General features: G+C 38.8%; 2 protein-coding genes across 3 annotated transcripts; both read right to left on the bottom strand.

The window, feature by feature from the left end:
• Window positions 1–428: 428 nt before the first annotated feature.
• Window positions 429–2,591, bottom strand: LOC112274071 (tetraspanin-8). Of its 2 annotated transcripts, XM_073529750.2 has the most exons (4): window positions 2,428–2,591; window positions 1,637–2,233; window positions 1,035–1,330; window positions 429–684 (listed from the first exon to the last, which is right to left on the bottom strand). In XM_073529750.2, exons 2-4 carry the CDS (start codon window positions 2,129–2,131, stop codon window positions 678–680), a joined length of 798 nt encoding a protein of 265 aa, XP_073385851.1. In that variant the 5' UTR covers window positions 2,132–2,233; window positions 2,428–2,591; the 3' UTR covers window positions 429–677. The 2 variants fall into 2 exon arrangements, with proteins under 2 accessions (XP_073385851.1, XP_024359002.1); XM_024503234.3 differs by having other exon boundaries at window positions 429–1,330; window positions 2,428–2,589.
• A 2,221-nt stretch (window positions 2,592–4,812) lies between these two features.
• LOC112274290 (protein ACCUMULATION AND REPLICATION OF CHLOROPLASTS 6, chloroplastic) lies at window positions 4,813–9,962 on the bottom strand. The gene is made up of 7 exons (XM_024503637.3): window positions 8,790–9,962; window positions 7,936–8,166; window positions 7,546–7,776; window positions 7,088–7,348; window positions 5,924–6,887; window positions 5,518–5,657; window positions 4,813–5,414 (listed from the first exon to the last, which is right to left on the bottom strand). Exons 1-7 carry the CDS (start codon window positions 9,132–9,134, stop codon window positions 5,124–5,126), a joined length of 2,463 nt encoding a protein of 820 aa, XP_024359405.1. The 5' UTR covers window positions 9,135–9,962; the 3' UTR covers window positions 4,813–5,123.
• Between the last annotated feature and the right edge of the window lie 7,195 nt (window positions 9,963–17,157).

Genomic DNA, 17,157 nt, shown 5'->3' with positions numbered 1-17,157 from the left:
ATTATATTTTTTAAATCAATTTAAGCATGTGTTATACAATTCTAAAACGAATTTCTCTAAATAACTTAAGAAAGCTTGCTGAATGATATGATGTTCAAACATATCATGTATACATTATACAACTTAAAATCAAATTGGTTTACGGAATTAGAATAAATGCTACAAATGACGTTACAAAATCCTCTTAATTAGCTTCATTACATGACTTAGTTGGGAATGAATGGTCATCTGTCTATCTTAAACGAACACAACAATGTTAATGAGCTGCCGTTTTTGGCAATACAAGTTGAAACTTTACACCTTTCACATATGTGATAAATACATTATTCTTACACCAATCTAAACACTCATTTCAGTATAGAGTTAACATAAGTAAAGCAGCACCACTGAAGTTTAACTCTCACATCAGCCCATCACTTTGTACTCAATTCAGTGGAACCCACTCGACATTTTTGAGATAAACCATAAAACCAAGGTATTTACATTTGTTGAAGCTATTCTATTGACTTTGAACAAAATGAAAGAACGGATGAGTCTTGAGCATTCAGTTAAGATTTCGGAATTGCATACTAAGGGTCTGATAAGCTCTCAGATATCCCAGCTTTGGATCGATTTATCACCTTGTGTAGTCTCTATTGTGATCATCAGCACTGTCATTGATTAGATGTGCCGTAGCATCATTCCCTGTGAAGCATGTGCACCCAGATATTTCTATAAAATAGTCATAGCACTAGACATGACCTAAACAAATTCATGGAGGATCGCACCACATCTCCAACAGAAGCAGAATTGTGAATTGCGGATCCGGAGTGAACTCGATGCGGGACTCGTTTGGCGTCCTTCTTAAAGGTACCGAGATAAGTTGAGGACGATTGGCCCAATCTTTAGCAGAAGCGTGTTGCCTCATGTGTAAGTATGGCTTAAAACCCTGCAGGCGTTTGATGCTACTGGTAGCCATTTATACACACACACACACACACATATATATATATGTATATGTTTTGGTTGTTAGTTGGGACTAAGCATATCCATACCTGTACTTGAAATTATCTTGCTCTCGCTTAGAGCTTTTTAAAGCGCAGCATCCACAGGAATAGACGAATATTATGAACACAAGCACAATTATGTTGACGACTGCGACTCTGCGCCAGTTGGACTTCACATTCTGCAGCACACCAGCTCGGCATGAATTGCAATCAAAACACAGCTGGGTTTGGGTGTTGCTCCAAGCTCGGCAGTCAGCGTTTGCACTCCCTGATGAGTTTCCGAGCCAGGTTGTGGCATTCTGAAAGGTGTACCCGCAGTCTGATTTTGGCTTGCAGCATCCAGACTTTGCAAACACATGGACAAGCATCCGTAGTTGTTTGTTAGTCGTGTTGGTCTACGTGAGCACCATCAACTTTTCGTGGAAAACTTGAATCACATGCTAAGAGACTACATCAGCACACTAGTGGGTGTGATGGTAGATGAAGAACCTACGATACGTGTTGCATTGATACATTCCGACACATTCTACCACGACACAGATGGTCCGAAAACAATTTATCTTAAAACTTCGGACCAAAGTACTTCGGGGTCAATCAATTGGAAGCAAAAGCTGAGAAAGGAAATGCTGCAATGCTGGGGAACAAATTACCTCAACAGGGGTAAGAGATGCGTTATTGAAGACATCTGCTGTGGCATACTGAGATAGATCGCTGCACACCTGACCATCAGCTAAGCAGCTCTTAATCTTGGACCAATATAAAGGGTTATCCACCCGCTTCTGCAACCAGTTGGAGTAATCTCCAAGCTTATACTCTTTGAATCCTTTCCCTGACACAACTCGTCCTGCTCCAGAATTGGTGACGACGAATGCAAGAAGTGTCAAGACGAAGAGCAGGAAAATAAGGACAAACATGACGAACAGGTAAGTCCACATGAGAGGCCTGTTCCCGCACCAGGACCCAAAGAGTCCCGCCATTGAAACCACCAGAACAAACATTCCCAGAACAATGACCGGCCATTGCAGGAACCGCACGCACTCAGAATCATGCTTCTTCGCCAACCAAACCCCGAACCCGATTATCGGCAACAACAGCATCAACATGAGGAAATTCACCACCCCAGTTACGACATTACTGCACCCCATTCTCAAACCCCAACGGAAAAAATTCGATACTCCAGCAATCGCTCCAATGCAAAACAACTAAGCTCACTTCTCCTGCACTGAAGCTCTCAACGACACTTGTCCCTGCATCACATACAGCGTAAAATTTAACGTGGCTCAATCTGCAATCACCCACTGAACCTTGACCAGAGCTCAAAAACTCTCGGTTCGCTCCACACTGAAGCAACTCACTGCGTAGAATCGCCTATTCTGCAAGGAAACTCATCAAATGAATCATACGAATTCCACCAACACGACACTGATCAAACTCGACCCACCTTCTTAGCTCAACCACAGCGTCGCTCCCGTGTAATCAGAAGCTACTTTTCAAGCAGCTCTGTCAGGGACAACACGAATCGAACGCTGCAACGATCGCGAACCAGAAAAATTGCGCGATCAGATTCTTAAACCTCGACAACGAAGGCAACTGCGCGACCCCACCAAGAATGACCCTCTTTAGAACTTCGGAGCCATGTGGGCCGTAGATTTGGTTCTGCGTGGGTCAATCGTAAGCGTCCAATTCGAGCTGGGAAGAAAGGATCCCAATTGCCGTTACTTCTGTAGTGATGCTCAGTGTGGAGGATCCATCTCGATAGTCGAATACTACGGATCGGAGGGTGTTCCGATGCCAGAGTTCTTAAAGGGCCTGGGCTTCATGCAATTAATCGATCCAGGTGGGTCTTGGGGATTAATCTCATTTAGAAATGATTTTTTTTTTTTCATATTATGACACTCGTGTTACCTTTTCAAACTTCTTGGGTACTAAGAATTCTATTGCTACTTGGTTGATAACATGATTTTAATGTGTGTGTGTGTGTGTTTATTTTATTTTATTTTAAAGATGCAAAATTATTTTCCATGGTTGATATACGTTCTTAAATTTTCATTATTAATATTTAGTAAAAAGATATTATGCAGAACATGATAATATATTGGGTTTTTTTTTTTTGTGACCCCTCATGAAGCATTAAAAGTCAATGTGAAATTTGGACAATTAAAACATACGATGCCAAAAAAAAATTCAATAAGAAATTAGAACAAAGATAGTCAAATCACGTATAAAAACAAAACAAAACAAAAACAAAAACAAAACAGAATAGTTGATCAAGTGTTTAATTATTGTTAAGTAAAAACTTCTTACCTTTATTTGCATGTGCAAAATAACAGAGTGGTAATGGTTGTAATCTAATAGAAGGTCTATAATTATCTTATAAATCCTAACAGAAGTTCTATGTTAGAAAAAAAAAAAAAAAAAAAAAAAACATTTTTATTTCAAATAAAATAACACTTCAAATCTATAATCTAACCAAGAAGATATAACTTTAGAAAAAATGTAATATAGTTCATATATAGTTCATCAAGCCTAGTAGCATTATTATTAATATTTAGTACTAAAATATTAATTATAAAATAAATAATAGAACAAATTTTTTTTCTTCCAATATATTTTGGTGATAATAGTTCTTTCTTCATTAAAAACATCACTTGTGTATTCAAAAACTAAATTTTAAATAATCCAAGTCAATTTTCAACTCCCATTTTATTGAAAGAAATCCTTTTGCTCTAATGCCGACTATTGCAAGGCCCATCTTGTAGTCTTCAAGGGTCTATATTCTTGTGAGTCACTTCAAAGTTGTAGAAAGTATTTATCAGTGTTACCATACTGTGCTTACAAATCGGAGTCTCCGTGCACCGTCTGTTGTGTGTGTATGTGATTTCAGTTTTCCTTTCCAAGTGCATTTGGTGAGTCCTTAGAAGTTGAAGGAGTAAAAGAGGTTGCTGGGTTGAATGCTCAAAGTGGTGCAATAGATCCTGCAGACCTTGAAATCCCTGGTGAGATTGCGCTGCACAGGCAAGCAGTACATGAATGTATTGCGATCAAATTGTTGTCACAGCCTACGAAGGGAAATGACACAATATTAAGCAGTTAGACACAGAAGGCGATTTCAGCTTTGATCAACTGAACAAAGCAAGCAGCTATAAAGAGCGAAAGGTGGTTGTCCAAAATCACAGCATAAATTAATAGTGAAATCAAATCTAACTTAACCCCAGAAATGAGGAACCAATGCCGGCTTAAGTGGACACTCTGAGTCGCATCAGTGAAAAAGAAGAGAAATGAGCTGCTACCAGCAACGGTGCCCAGAATCATCCTCACAAATCTCGCAAAAGCAAGGCACGGAATCTTAACGGTATTACTGACGTCAGTATTGATCCTTCTGCATCGAATCTACGATGACCAGCATCTTACATGCACTGCGTGTACATCTAATGTGGAACTCAAATGTGTTCTGAGGTCAAAAATCCCATCTTAGTTACAATTAGAATAGGTGTATCTCAAATGTTTCAGGGTAGTTACACCATATCCAGACTGAAGGGGATCTGGCCAGTTTTCTCGTACGATCTCCAGAGCTGCCAGGAGGCCTGTGGTTAGGAGAAAAAATCCCCAAAACTAATACCGAATTGTTAAAATAACCGCCTTTGTCCAGCTTGACATCGTTAATTCCTATCACATCGGCCAACCCAAGTTGCAGAGATCTATAAACTCGAGCAACTTAGCACCGCTACAGCTCTTAGCTCAAGATTTCGACACAATTCCAAAAGAGCATTTCAAGAAGAAGAATGTACACAAGCACATACTACAGTGCTAGACTCCACATACAATATAGAGTACTTAAAAAATTTACATATAAACTTGTCCACCTGTGTACATTACTTTGACCTATTGCCAACAAGCGACCCAATTCACTTAGTGAAGTAATATCCATGCGATGGAAAGATTAGTATTAAGTACAATTAGCATTCTTTTAACTCCCTGTAGCATTTCAACCAATCCATTACAGCACAGTATTCCCTCACATCAAAGCTGCATGATGGATCAAAATATCCAAAAAGACTACTCATTCGTAGCATGCAAGGGTTGCAACTAGTCGATCTGCCTACAAGTCAACATGATCCGGAGATGAAAATCTCAGAATCAAGTACGCAGCACAGCTCCTCCATTGATTCGCCAACCATCTATGCCATGCCGGAGGTCATATCGCGTAGTGTAAGTGCTTCTATAAGAATCATTGTGGTCAGGGTTGTTGCGGTCCACCAAGCGGGCTGCCTCTTGCAAAGTGGCTTCCGCAGTTGCTCGCCTCCCATCGTCACTTACTGTTACACTATCAATGTGAAGACCAAGGAGAGTGTATTCCCAAAACCAACCATTTCTCTTGACGTCACTAACACGGTCTGTCCAGCTCTTCAGCATCTCGCCCTCCAGCACCTGCTCGACCACAACAGGTCATGTCATTTCAATTGAATAAGCTACAACTTGACACATTCTTGTGAGATTCATTATTAGATCTACTGCAAGAGTAAGGGTATACCTCAGGAAGAGCCGCCATATCATGAGCAGAACCAAGTGCTCGAGCTTTAGCTGCTTGCCATCTTCGAACCATAATTTCCGCCAACCTAGCATCCATTTTGGGGACAACCTCCACTTCTAAAGCTTCCGTTCTCCTAACCCCTTCACGACGTGCACCCCATCACACTGTTTAACATACTTCAACAATCATCTCATCCCACGCTTTTGTGATTCGACTGGTTTTAAAATGTTTTAAAATGTTCTCTACACTAACAACTGATCCTTTTTCACACTTGAATGATAAAAGCAGTACCAATAGGGACACGCACGCCAGATGAACGCGAGATAAGAATTTACTGAACAATCCACACAGTCTAGTTTATACCAAATAGTCATAGCTAGTGATGATAGCACATGAGACGTAATACCTGTACTGGAAACGGTAGGAGTGCTTGGTTTAAGAGCGTGAGCTGGTCGGGTTTTTAGAGGAAGGTAGCGTAATCCTGCAATCATCAAAGCTCCAAGAACGAGACCACCGCAGGCAATCTGAAAAAATCCTAAGCTTCCTCGAACAGGGACATTATGAGGTGATTTCGTATCCTTCACTGAATTGCCTTCGTCTTGCACTACCTCGCTGCCCTCCCAGTTCTCATCCTCGAAACCTGTTGCAATACTATTCAAACTTGGAGATCGAGCATCGCCATCAGCGCCTTTATGGTACTCCCGTCTAGGAAGCTCATCCGGATTATCTAGTACATCGCTTGTTGTAGTGCTCTCACTACTTCTGCCCATAGGAAATACTCTCTTGAGAGTGGCCTTCACATTATTCAAAGCAGCACCCGCTCCTGCTCCAATGCGCACTATAGCAGCAGCAGCAGCCATGTGCGACCCATTGCCCTTCTCAAGCCCTTCCAGGTAGCTGAGTACACTTGGATCGTCGAAGTAGTCGGTGAGTTTGAAACGAAGGGATTCAGTGTCTCTGCACCTAGGGAACACCATCTCTGTCAACCATCCTTCAAGTAATTTACATAGACCAGGTAGTGAGTCATTCTCCTCACCTTCTTCTGAGTACGAGTATACAAAATTCACGACCGAGGGATCGCGTAGGGGCGATTTTTCGTCTTCTAGACCCAGCCATGCTCGACAATCGGCAACCTCTCCCAACAGTAAAGCACAAATTCCTCTCTCGAAGGAGAATTCGGGAGAGTTCGAAGTTTCACCGTCGGCCAGGGATGGATCGGCCTGCTGGAGCTGGAGAAATAACGCGTCAGCTTCTTGAATCAAGCGCGGCGACTTCGAGACGAACCCTTCAGCCACATATGCCAGTGCTGCTGAGTACACTTCAGAGCTGTCAGCAGGGATATTGCTAGGCGTGTCTGTAAAAAGGGCAACCTGCAATGCCGCACATTCCACAATTAGTGCCTTGTTGAAGCAACCCACAGGATAAAGCCTCCCTAGCCTTCGCCTTGGCCTTTGGGGGGGGGGGGGGGGGGGGGTTTAATGCTCTTGAAATTGCAGAGCTGGTAATTTCTCCTTGTAGCCAACTTCGTGCACTTGAATGAAATAAAGGGATCTTCGTCAAGATAAGATACCTGCTCTGCAGCAGTCATAAGCGAAAATGCTTCCTTCATCAACTGCTCACGAGTTAACCCACCCAAGGGAGGGCTATTGCCATCTTCATCTACGGACCACAATAGTGATCGTAATCCCTCGAGCCCCTGCTGACGCTGAGGCTCGTATTCCTTGTCGAGGGAGAGGGAGAGCAATTCCAAAATGCAGCGGGCAGACAACTCATCCAGCGTTCCTTCGATCTGCTCTTGCAAGTCTGTAGCCAAATTTCTACCACCTTCCTCCTGCACAAGCACACTCGAGAGTGTCTCATATGTTCAACATTGCCATGGTACAGGGTCCAAATGCAGGAGAGGGAAATAATGTTGACTCACGTTGCAATTGCACAGCCAATTTTTAGGACGATACAATGAGCGAGATATTTTTCAAGCACATTAAGTTTCGTTTTCAAATAGCCGGGAAGGGGAATTTGGGCACGAACCCTCAGCAGTTTCAAAGCAGACTCTAGCAACGAGCAACTCTTCACTACAGCTGGGGGCGATTCGGCCATTGCCTCCCGAGACAGCTCCACATAAGAAAGTGCCATGGCGAGCACCACGTCACGGTTCAATGTTTTAGGAAGGTCCTCTTGTTGTGCTAAGAGGGCTTGACCTGCCTGCAGTACAACCTCTACTTCGCCAACCTCGTGGAGCAGACATAGCGCCCCCCCAACCTGCTTCACCAAATCCCGTTAAGCTTCGTGGGATTGATACCCCAAGCACAAAATTTGTAGCAGGATAAAGTATTTCTTTCTTTCAGGATTTGGAAGAAACACAAGTTTACAGAAACCTGTAGACTGTATCGGAGCAGCGGCAAAGTACTAACTTCTCACCTTTGTCAATGGAACGTCAAGAATAAGAGTGTCCGCTTCATCTTCGGCCAGGCCCTGGTTATACTCTGCCCGGATCTCGGGATCCACAAGTGAATCACGTGCTCCTCGCAAAATCTCGAGCCGTGCGAGTAGTGCCTGTTGACTAAATCCGAGCCGTGGGGAGTTATCAATGCGCGAATCAAATGCACGCACTATAGCATCTGCCAGGTACTGTGGTTCAGCTCCCAAAATCTGCCGTCATACCATTGTTAGCCCCCCGACTTGAAATTCGACGCTCGAACAATTCCTTCCCACAACCGTGGCAAAACACCCAATGCCAGAGCTAGCTATTTGAGCAATTGAGAAGCACATCAGGGTAGAGGTTTGGGATTAATCGTCTTGCAGTCTCATTTCAGTCCCAAAGACTCACAAGTACTGTAACGCGGGTCCGGATTGATTCAAAGTAGGCATGAACATCATCCTAAATGATGACTGAACACGAAGGACGAAGTTCAAACCTAAGGAAGATAATGCAGCTGATTGAATTGCAAGCTCACTTACAACTCATGACACCAATTATCAGTACACTGAATGTGATTTGTGTTCATTCTGCAAAGAATTACGAGATTTGGATATCCAAGCTTGCAGCAGCGGTAGGGTTACAACAACATTTCATTCTTCCACTAAATTATACGTAACAGAGAAAGGTTCCGTCCTTGAAAACCCCACTCTCACCCGACTATTGTAAAGGAGGACCCTTGTTAAAGATAATTCGACCACCCTAACCATTAACCTCGTCCACGTTCACTGAGATGCAACACCGTGCATCAAAAAAAACAAAAACAAAAACAAAAACATAACTTACAAAACTTCACCTGGTAATAATCGATGGGCAAGCGGAAAGTCTTCTCAGTCTGCGCAATGGGCGGATAAGCGGACGCCACAGCTTGCACACGAACCTTCTCTACCCTGCTATTCCTCCCTCTTCCCCTTCCGCTAACCCTGTTTGTTCCTCTCACAAGAGTCTCTACCCCGGTGCTCGTCGACCTTCCACGCCACCCTTTCCCAAGTCCCACCCTTGCCCCCACCACAGCTCCCATCCACACCCTCCCCAGCTGTGCAAACACGCCGGGTCTCTCAACCCCGAGACGCTGCAGTAAGCCTGCCCCACCCTGGCCATGGCGGAGGGCCAATACTCCCACGCAATCCAACGCCAGCATCTCGATGGATGCTTGCACCAAACTCGACAACAAATCCTACATCCTACACATCACAACCAATCTACAAACATAGACTATTACGCATAACGCTCCGGGTTCTCCCAAATCCTTTTCCCTCCCGCGCTGATCCCACACACCCAAAGCCTCCCTTCCGCTCACATCAAAACCACCTCCATTCCTCCTTGGATCAGACAATGCATGTGAAGCAATCAAACGACTGCTGATCTCTCGATCTTGTCAAGCCCCAAACCACACTCGAGGAAACCGCAAAACCCAGAAGTTAGGCAGCACGAAGGCAATACTCCAATTCTTCAGATTTTTTATTTTTTGTTTTACTTTCTACTGCATCTGGGTGAGGGTGGCCATGGCATGATGAGACTGAGGCAGCTGCGATAGGCTGCCCACATTGGGTGGATCCCAGCGGCGAGTGACGCTTTTTCATACATCCCCCAGTAGTAGTTGCGAGTGATGAGCGTGTCCTTCTCCCTCGAAGAATGATTCCCGGCGCTAGGAGTTGAGATTTGGTTGGAGGGCCCGTGATAGTCGACGACGAGGGTAGGGAGCGTGCAGCCAGAGCCCACACCGAAAAGCTGCAATCCTCCCACTGGGTGTGAGAGGATCTGGCATTATCTTGGGCACATGGCACTCAGCCCCTTCTATTCCTATACAACCCCATTGCGCAGTTCCAGTTGCTAGATAATGAGGCTTTGTCTGTTGAGAAGAACACTCCGTCTCTTTCGCTAACGACGCAAACATGGAACAAGAGTGTTTGCGATGGCTGTGGAGAACGAACCCATAACTAGCCCACCAAACAAAGGAAAGCAGTGAGAAGACTGCTACTCGTAGAATTGTGTCGCAGAAACCTCCCTATTCAATCGACTGGCTCCGCCATCTCGGGCCGTCGGATTGCAAGGTTGATCGGATACAATCGTAGCCGCTAATCCAATGTCTGGGAACGGAGGATGGGAACTTAGGGGAACCAGGGGGGGCGGGCAGATATTGCATCGCAAACAGCTCTTTCTGTTTCGGTGGGTTTTCTTTCTTTCTTTCTTTCTTTCTTTCTTTCTTTCTTTCTTTCTGTTATTTTTTATTTGGCTTCCTTATCCTAATCTTGTCTTAAAAGATAAAATCTCTTCTGTAAAGTTGCAAAGTTTTGCAAAAATAATGTTTGAGTATATTATGACATTCTGGGACAACCACTTGTTTTGAATTCAACCACCACTTTTGCTTCAATTTTTTTTTTTTTGTTTTTTTTTTTTTCGTTGTATTATACATAACAGCAGTCAATGTACATGATACTTTTGTTCACAGGAAGAATTTCTACAACTCGACTAATTTAATTGTTATTTTTTCTCCAACAGGGATATTTTACAAACAAGGATTCCAAATTGATTTAACTTGCTTCAAATTTTAAACTTTCATGATTATTAAATACCCTGTTTTTTGTATTGATTCATCTCCATGCCTCAGTTGAGTAGCCCTCTGCTATTGTACCCTGCCTGCTCAAACCCTAATTTTTCCATATCCTGATCATGGTTTTAAGCTAGGGTTTCACTTGACAGTGAGAAGATGGGGTTGTTTCTAGCATTTTAGTGTGCTTGAAAAACAGAGACATTGGGAAGTGGGGTTTTATGAAGTTCAAATACAAAAACACAAGGTGGATAAGTATCAATACCACATGAGTATGAAGGATACTTAGATTACAATGATAGACAAGAAAGGGCAAATTAAACATATGGTGATAATAGAAATAATAGAATTAGGGCTATGATTAGGGTTAGGGTAGAGAGATAGACTCATTTTGTGTATAGTTTGAAGGAGTTTATAAATAGACAAATTATGAATATAATATTGGTCACAACAATGTAAATAAATTCTTTCATGGAGGTTGCAAGAGATTGTTGTATTAAAGCAATTTCAATAGTCTGTTTACATCTAATAGAAAGCAAATTGAAGGCATCTAATAAAGATACTTTTTGGTAAAAGGATATCATTAAGATATGATTTGAGTTGGATCATATTGTTAATTCAAATGTATTTATCAAAACTATTTATAAGCAAGAAAGTCATCAATGTTAGAATAGAATATTTAGTGAGTATATCATTATTTGCATAGTTTGTAGGGTGTAGGTTTCTTCTAAGACAATTTGATTATTTGATTATATTATTTGCTTATAACATAAGAAAATGTAGCGTTCTGCAAATATATGAAAAAATAATGTGTGCAATTAAGAACACATTAAAAAAATTCTAAAATAATAATTATAATCATTTTTATTTTAAATATATATATATTGTTTTATATAAATTTAAAAAATTCACTTTTTAATATTTAATAGCTCAATTCGACAAATTTTCTATTTTAAGTCTTTGTTTAAAATCAAATAAAATATAATTAATTAAAATCCTTGTTTAAATTACATTAAGTTATTTATTAGAAGAATATTGTAAAACTGCCAAACAAATTGTAAATCTTTTGACTACAAAAACTTTTAAAATAAAGTTTCTTAATTTTAAGAAGATATTGTAAAATCATCATGCAACTTAATGATTTGCTCCATAAGCCTTGAATCCTCATAAAGCTTCTACATAATATTCTTGTTCTCTAGTATGTAAAGAGAGGCAAGATTAAAGATATCTTCAATTCTTATCAATGCCTTATTTGTATTTTTAAAAATATTTTATAAGTCTTTAATCTTTTTTACTTGATGATAGTTACTAGAATATATATATATATATATATATATATATATATAAGAGTCTTATTTCTCTATTATTAATTAGCTAAAGATACTAATTCTTTGAGAAGCTTATTTGTAGTCATGTTCATTGCAATGTAACAAGATTAATACTATCTTTCATATAAAGACACTCAAATACTTTACAAATTTTAAATTAAATGTATATTTATCAATAAATATACAATTAAAATTTAAAATTAATGTTAGTATTAGTTATAATTTTTCTATCCTTAAAAAATAATATAAATTATATTATTTTTAAAAATATATATTATTTTTTTCTAAAATAATAAAAATAAATAATAATTAAATTATATATATTTTTAGTATAATTTTGATTTAGCATATAAAAATTATTTATTTTATCTATGATATTAAATTATTAGTTAATTGTTCTTAAAAATATATATATATATATAATACAAAAAAATTCTACTAAAATTATATTTTTTAAAACATCAAATAAAATATTTAATATTAGTATTAATTATAAAAAAAATGTAAATTCTATTCTAAAAATTATAGAATTTTTTTAAACTCTCATGCTATAAACACACCTTAAGTTGTTATATGCACACCTTTATGTCTATAATAACACGTAAGACTCGTGATTGACTCATCCAAATTCATTTTTCCTCATCTTGGCATAGATAGTTCCTCTCCTTTTCTTCTTTGTCTCTGCTCGCTTCTCCCTCTTCTATGTCTTGATGTGGATTTTGTCCCATCTCTTCTTTTTATCAATATAGATTCCAGACTTCTCTTTTTTTTCTTTGCTTGAATTAACCAAAGCTAAGCAAACTCATCAAAGTTAAGTCTTTAGCAAAATAATACTTATCAAGACATCACTAGTTTTAAATTTAATAAGATGAATGTTCAATTAAGTGCCTTATATTAGCAAAGAACTAAGAGCATATTAAACAGAAGCTTCATATGATCAAATATTCATGTTATCTTCTAAATAAATTCTTATAAATATTCCATGTAAAAAATCTCATTGTATTGCTTTTTGTTCATATTAGAACATAATTTATCATGTGTTATATAAAGTGATTGCTTACAAAAAAATATGATTTATTTTCCTTCTATTTATATGTGTGGACATGGTATACTATTTTTTATTTTTTATTTTAATTTTACATAAAAAAATTATTTAAAGTCATTTTTAAATTTTTTTAATCTAAATTGTGTATAAAAAGAAGCAATATTCTTAAGCTCTAAGTTAGTTTATCCAAGTGATTTTAAGTAATAATTGTTAAAAAAATTAAAGGAGGTATTTACCATAAGAAGCATGTTACAAAATCATATCTTTATTAATAAAAACCATTTGTACATGAAGCTATCAAGGACATGAAGTTCAAAGAAAGAAATCCTCAATACAAACTTGTGTCAATCAAAAGAATTAGAAAATTACTTAAAGATGATATAATATTAAATTATAATAGCTATTGTCTAAGACAAGAAGACTAGAAAGACTTGAAATAAGACTAAAGACCAAAAAGGCATTGACAAGAGTGAAGAAGGCCTCATTCTTACCTCCATATATATTCTTAATTAGGAACTATGTGGCAATGTCCTATAGGATTTTCAAAACATGTTGACTTTGCAAGACACGTATGTTTACTTGTAAGGCAAGTTTTTATATGTACGCCACATAGTTACCTTATTTTGCAAGATATCAATATATGATTAACTTATTAATTAATTTTTTAACCTATTAATCAATTACAAACATATGTAAAGTCAAAGCAATATCTATGAAGTTTTTAGGAAGCATTTTTAGAAAATATTATGAAAAAAATCTAATTTTACTTACTTCTATTTAATCATATAGATAAATATTACAATAAATATGTATATCCATGATGTTACACCCTCTTTAAGGAACAAGTTCTAAAAAGAGCTGTCATTATATGTTGAAAAAATCCAAGATGCAATAAATTATGTTTGTTCATATTCTAATCTTTGTTTTCTTTGAAAATAATTGATAGATCCTTTCAGCCATTGTATCAAGGACAAAGACTCGATGAGGGAAAATATACACAAAAAGGCTATCTCGATATAATAAGTCAAAATATAAACAAGTAGGTATATTAAAAAAGGAAACTGGAATGGCTATTGCCACAAGACAAGAAACCAAAGACTCTTGAACCTGGACTAGAAGCAAGAAAGGAGTTGACAAGAGTGAAGAAGCCTTCACTCTTGTCTCTATATATACTATCTAACTAGGGGCTACGTGGCAACGTTCTATAGGACCTCCAATATGTGTTGACTTTGTAGGACACATGCCTTGACTTACAAGGCAAGTTTTTCTACGTGTGGGCCACATAGTTAGCTTGATCTTCAAGCTAACAACATGTGTGGCACATGGCCAACTTGTTGACCACGTTTCTAATCCAAAAAGTCAATTAAAGACATCTATGAAGTCAAAGCAGCATCTAAGAAGTTTCTAGGAAGCTTCTATATTAAATATTATAGAATTAACTTATTTTTATCTACTTTTACTTACTTCTACCTATTTCTATATGTAATTATTAGCTTACATGATTATGGCCGTGATATTACCCCCCCTTCTAGAGACGAGTTCTACGAGGAGCGGTCATCATATGTTGAGGAAATCTATGATGCGACGAATTGTATTCGCCACATACTCTGATCTCTGTTCTCTTCGAAGATGATTGATAGGGCTTCTCAACCATTGGTAGTGTCCCATACCAGGGTGGGAAGACCACCCAGTTATTTGATCATTGTTGAGGCCTTCGTAACTTCCTTCGAATAGAATATTTGGAACACCATCAGGAGTTGTTCCTACCTCTAGCAAAATCACCAAACATCGAGAGTCCCTTCCCAAATCGTGATACCAAACGAGTTGTATCTCACCATCTATTCGAGAAAGAACATGTCGTTCTTGAAGATCTTCATCTCGATTGCGTCGTCTTGAAGGTTGTGACAATCGTAATGTCTCGTCCGGTAAGTCAGCAAACGAAGGTTCTTGAGTTGAATCCACTGGTTGTTGGCTCTCCATCTAATTAGTGTCACAAATGCAAAGAAGTTACAAACAAGGATAGGAAATTGAATGTTATCTTGCCTCAATCTTGTCTCTTTTATAAGAGAGATTTTCATCTTGGTTTTGATGGATGTCGTTGATGAAAAACTTTGACTTTAGCTAATGCATTTGCTAGATTCCTAGATGGCTCCCATGTGCGTTCACTAATATCATATCCGTGCCAATGAACAAGATATTCCAGCTTATTTCAGCGCCGCCTTGAGTCTAATATCTCTTCCACTTCAAATTCTTCATTATTATCTACTTCTATAGGAGGCGGTGGCATTTGTCTTCTTCCTTGTATATCCACTATCTTATATGGTTCAAGAAGAGACACGTGGAATACAGGATGGATCTTCATTGACTCCGGTAGATGTAACCGATATGCAACTGGGTTGATCTGTTCAGAAACAGAAAAGAGGCCAAGCCTACGATAGTCCAACTTGTCACAAGGTCGAGTAGTCTTGATATTGCAACGAAGTAGCCATACCTTATCACCCACATTGAGTTGTGGTTGCTCCTTACGATATAGATCTGCGTTTATCTTTTGTCGTTCTTGAGCTTCTTTCAATTGCGTCTTCATTATTGCATGTAACTCTGACAACCGATTTGCCATATCTTCTGCTACATGATTATCAACTTTTGAAAAATCAAAAGTATCAAGTCGTGGATGATAGCCATAATTGACAAAGAAAGGTGTTTGTTGCGTGGAAGAATGTACCGTATTATTATAAGCAAACTCTGTCAATGGCAGAAGGGTTGTCCAATCATCTTGTTGGTAGTTGATAGTACACCTTAAATATTGCTCCAAGACTTGGTTTACGCGCTCTGTTTGTCCATCAGTTTGAGGATGGAAAGCCGAAGATAGCTTTATGTCCACTTTTAAAATCTTGAAAAGGGTCCTCCAAAATCTTGACACAAATTGAGTTCCCCTATCCGATATGATATCTTTAGGTAATCCATGATAGCGATAGATATTATCAATGAAAAGCTTAGTTGTTTCTTCACCTGTGATAGATTTTGTACATGACACAAAATGTGCCATCTTGGTGAAACGATCTACTATCACAAATATAGAATCATAAGATCTTGAGCTTGGAAGATCTGTGATGAAATCCATAGAAACAGAAGACCATGGTTGTTCTGGTATAGGTAATGGCTGAAGAAGTCCGTAAGGTCGATGACGAGGAATTTTTGATCTTGAACAAATATCACATGATTGTACAAAGTCTTTGACTGACTTCCACATTTGTGGCCACCAAAAATCTCTTGATATGAGTTCCAAAGTCTTATTATATCCAAAGTGCCCTGCTGCTGGAAAGTCATGACGTGCTTGAAGAACACGTAAACATGCTTCTCCTTTTGGAACATATAGACGTCCTTCAAAATATAATAGATTATTCTTGAACTCGAACTTAGAAGGATCATGAGACTTAGAAGAATTATTCTCGATATCATAAACAAGAGGGTCTGAGGACATACTGGACTGGATTTGCTTGAGAAAAGTTGAATCAACAGTCAATGTTGATTTTATTGCTCGGAGATGAAATTGCTCCGGTTTCAAGAGGACCGTTTTTTGTTGCTCAAAAGCTGCATCTCCTTCTTTTGGTGCAAAATAAGAACGTCTAGATAGGGCATCAGACAAACCTTGTTGTTTTCCTGGCCAATAAGTGATAATGAACTCGAATCTTGACAAAGACATACTCCAACGAGCTTGACGACGATTCAACACGCGTGCTGACATGAAATACTCGAGGTTCTTGTGATCTGTATACACAGTGACTGGACTAGAAGCGCCTTCTAGATAATGACGCCATTCTTGAAAGGAATCCACGATCGCAAGAAGTTCTTTATCGTGGATCTCATAATTGATCTCGGCTGCTGAGATTTTTCTTGAATGAAAAGCTATCAGATGAAGTTTGTCATCTGTTCCCATTTGTGATAAAACTGCACCCAAGGCAAAATCTGATGCATCTGTTTCCATAAAAAATGCCTTGGAAAAGTCAACACGATATAAGACTGGTGCAGAGACAAACGATGTCTTCAAGGCTTCAAATGCTGCTTCCGCTTCTTGATTCCATTGGAATTTATCTTTACTAGTCAAGCACGTAAGTGGAGCTACAACTCGTGAGAAATCTTTGATGAAGATCCGATAGTAATTGGCAAATCCCAAGAAACATTGGACATCTCTTACTGTCCTTGGAATCTTCCAATCCATGATTGTTTGGACTTTCTTAGA

The sequence above is a fragment of the Physcomitrium patens genome, chromosome 21 (assembly GCF_059467195.1).
Source record: "Physcomitrium patens ecotype Gransden chromosome 21, ASM5946719v1, whole genome shotgun sequence".
Classification (NCBI taxonomy): Eukaryota; Viridiplantae; Streptophyta; class Bryopsida; order Funariales; family Funariaceae; genus Physcomitrium; species Physcomitrium patens.
Note: the sequence above shows the minus strand (reverse complement) of the source record. Positions and strands in the feature narration are given on the sequence as shown.

Excerpts from the sequence above, each read along its gene's own strand:
- LOC112274071 (XM_024503234.3), bottom strand. The coding sequence starts at position 2,131 with ATGGGGTGCAGTAATGTCGTAACTGGGGTGGTGAATTTCCTCATGTTG. Across the intron at positions 1,331-1,636 it reads CATCTCTTACCCCTGTTGAG|TCTGGATGCTGCAAGCCAAA; the intron begins GTAATTTGTTCC and ends GTGTTTGCAAAG.
- LOC112274290 (XM_024503637.3), bottom strand. The coding sequence starts at position 9,134 with ATGCTGGCGTTGGATTGCGTGGGAGTATTGGCCCTCCGCCATGGCCAG. Across the intron at positions 8,167-8,789 it reads TGCCCATCGATTATTACCAG|ATTTTGGGAGCTGAACCACA; the intron begins GTGAAGTTTTGT and ends GTATGACGGCAG. Across the intron at positions 7,777-7,935 it reads TTGACGTTCCATTGACAAAG|GTTGGGGGGGCGCTATGTCT; the intron begins GTGAGAAGTTAG and ends TTGGTGAAGCAG.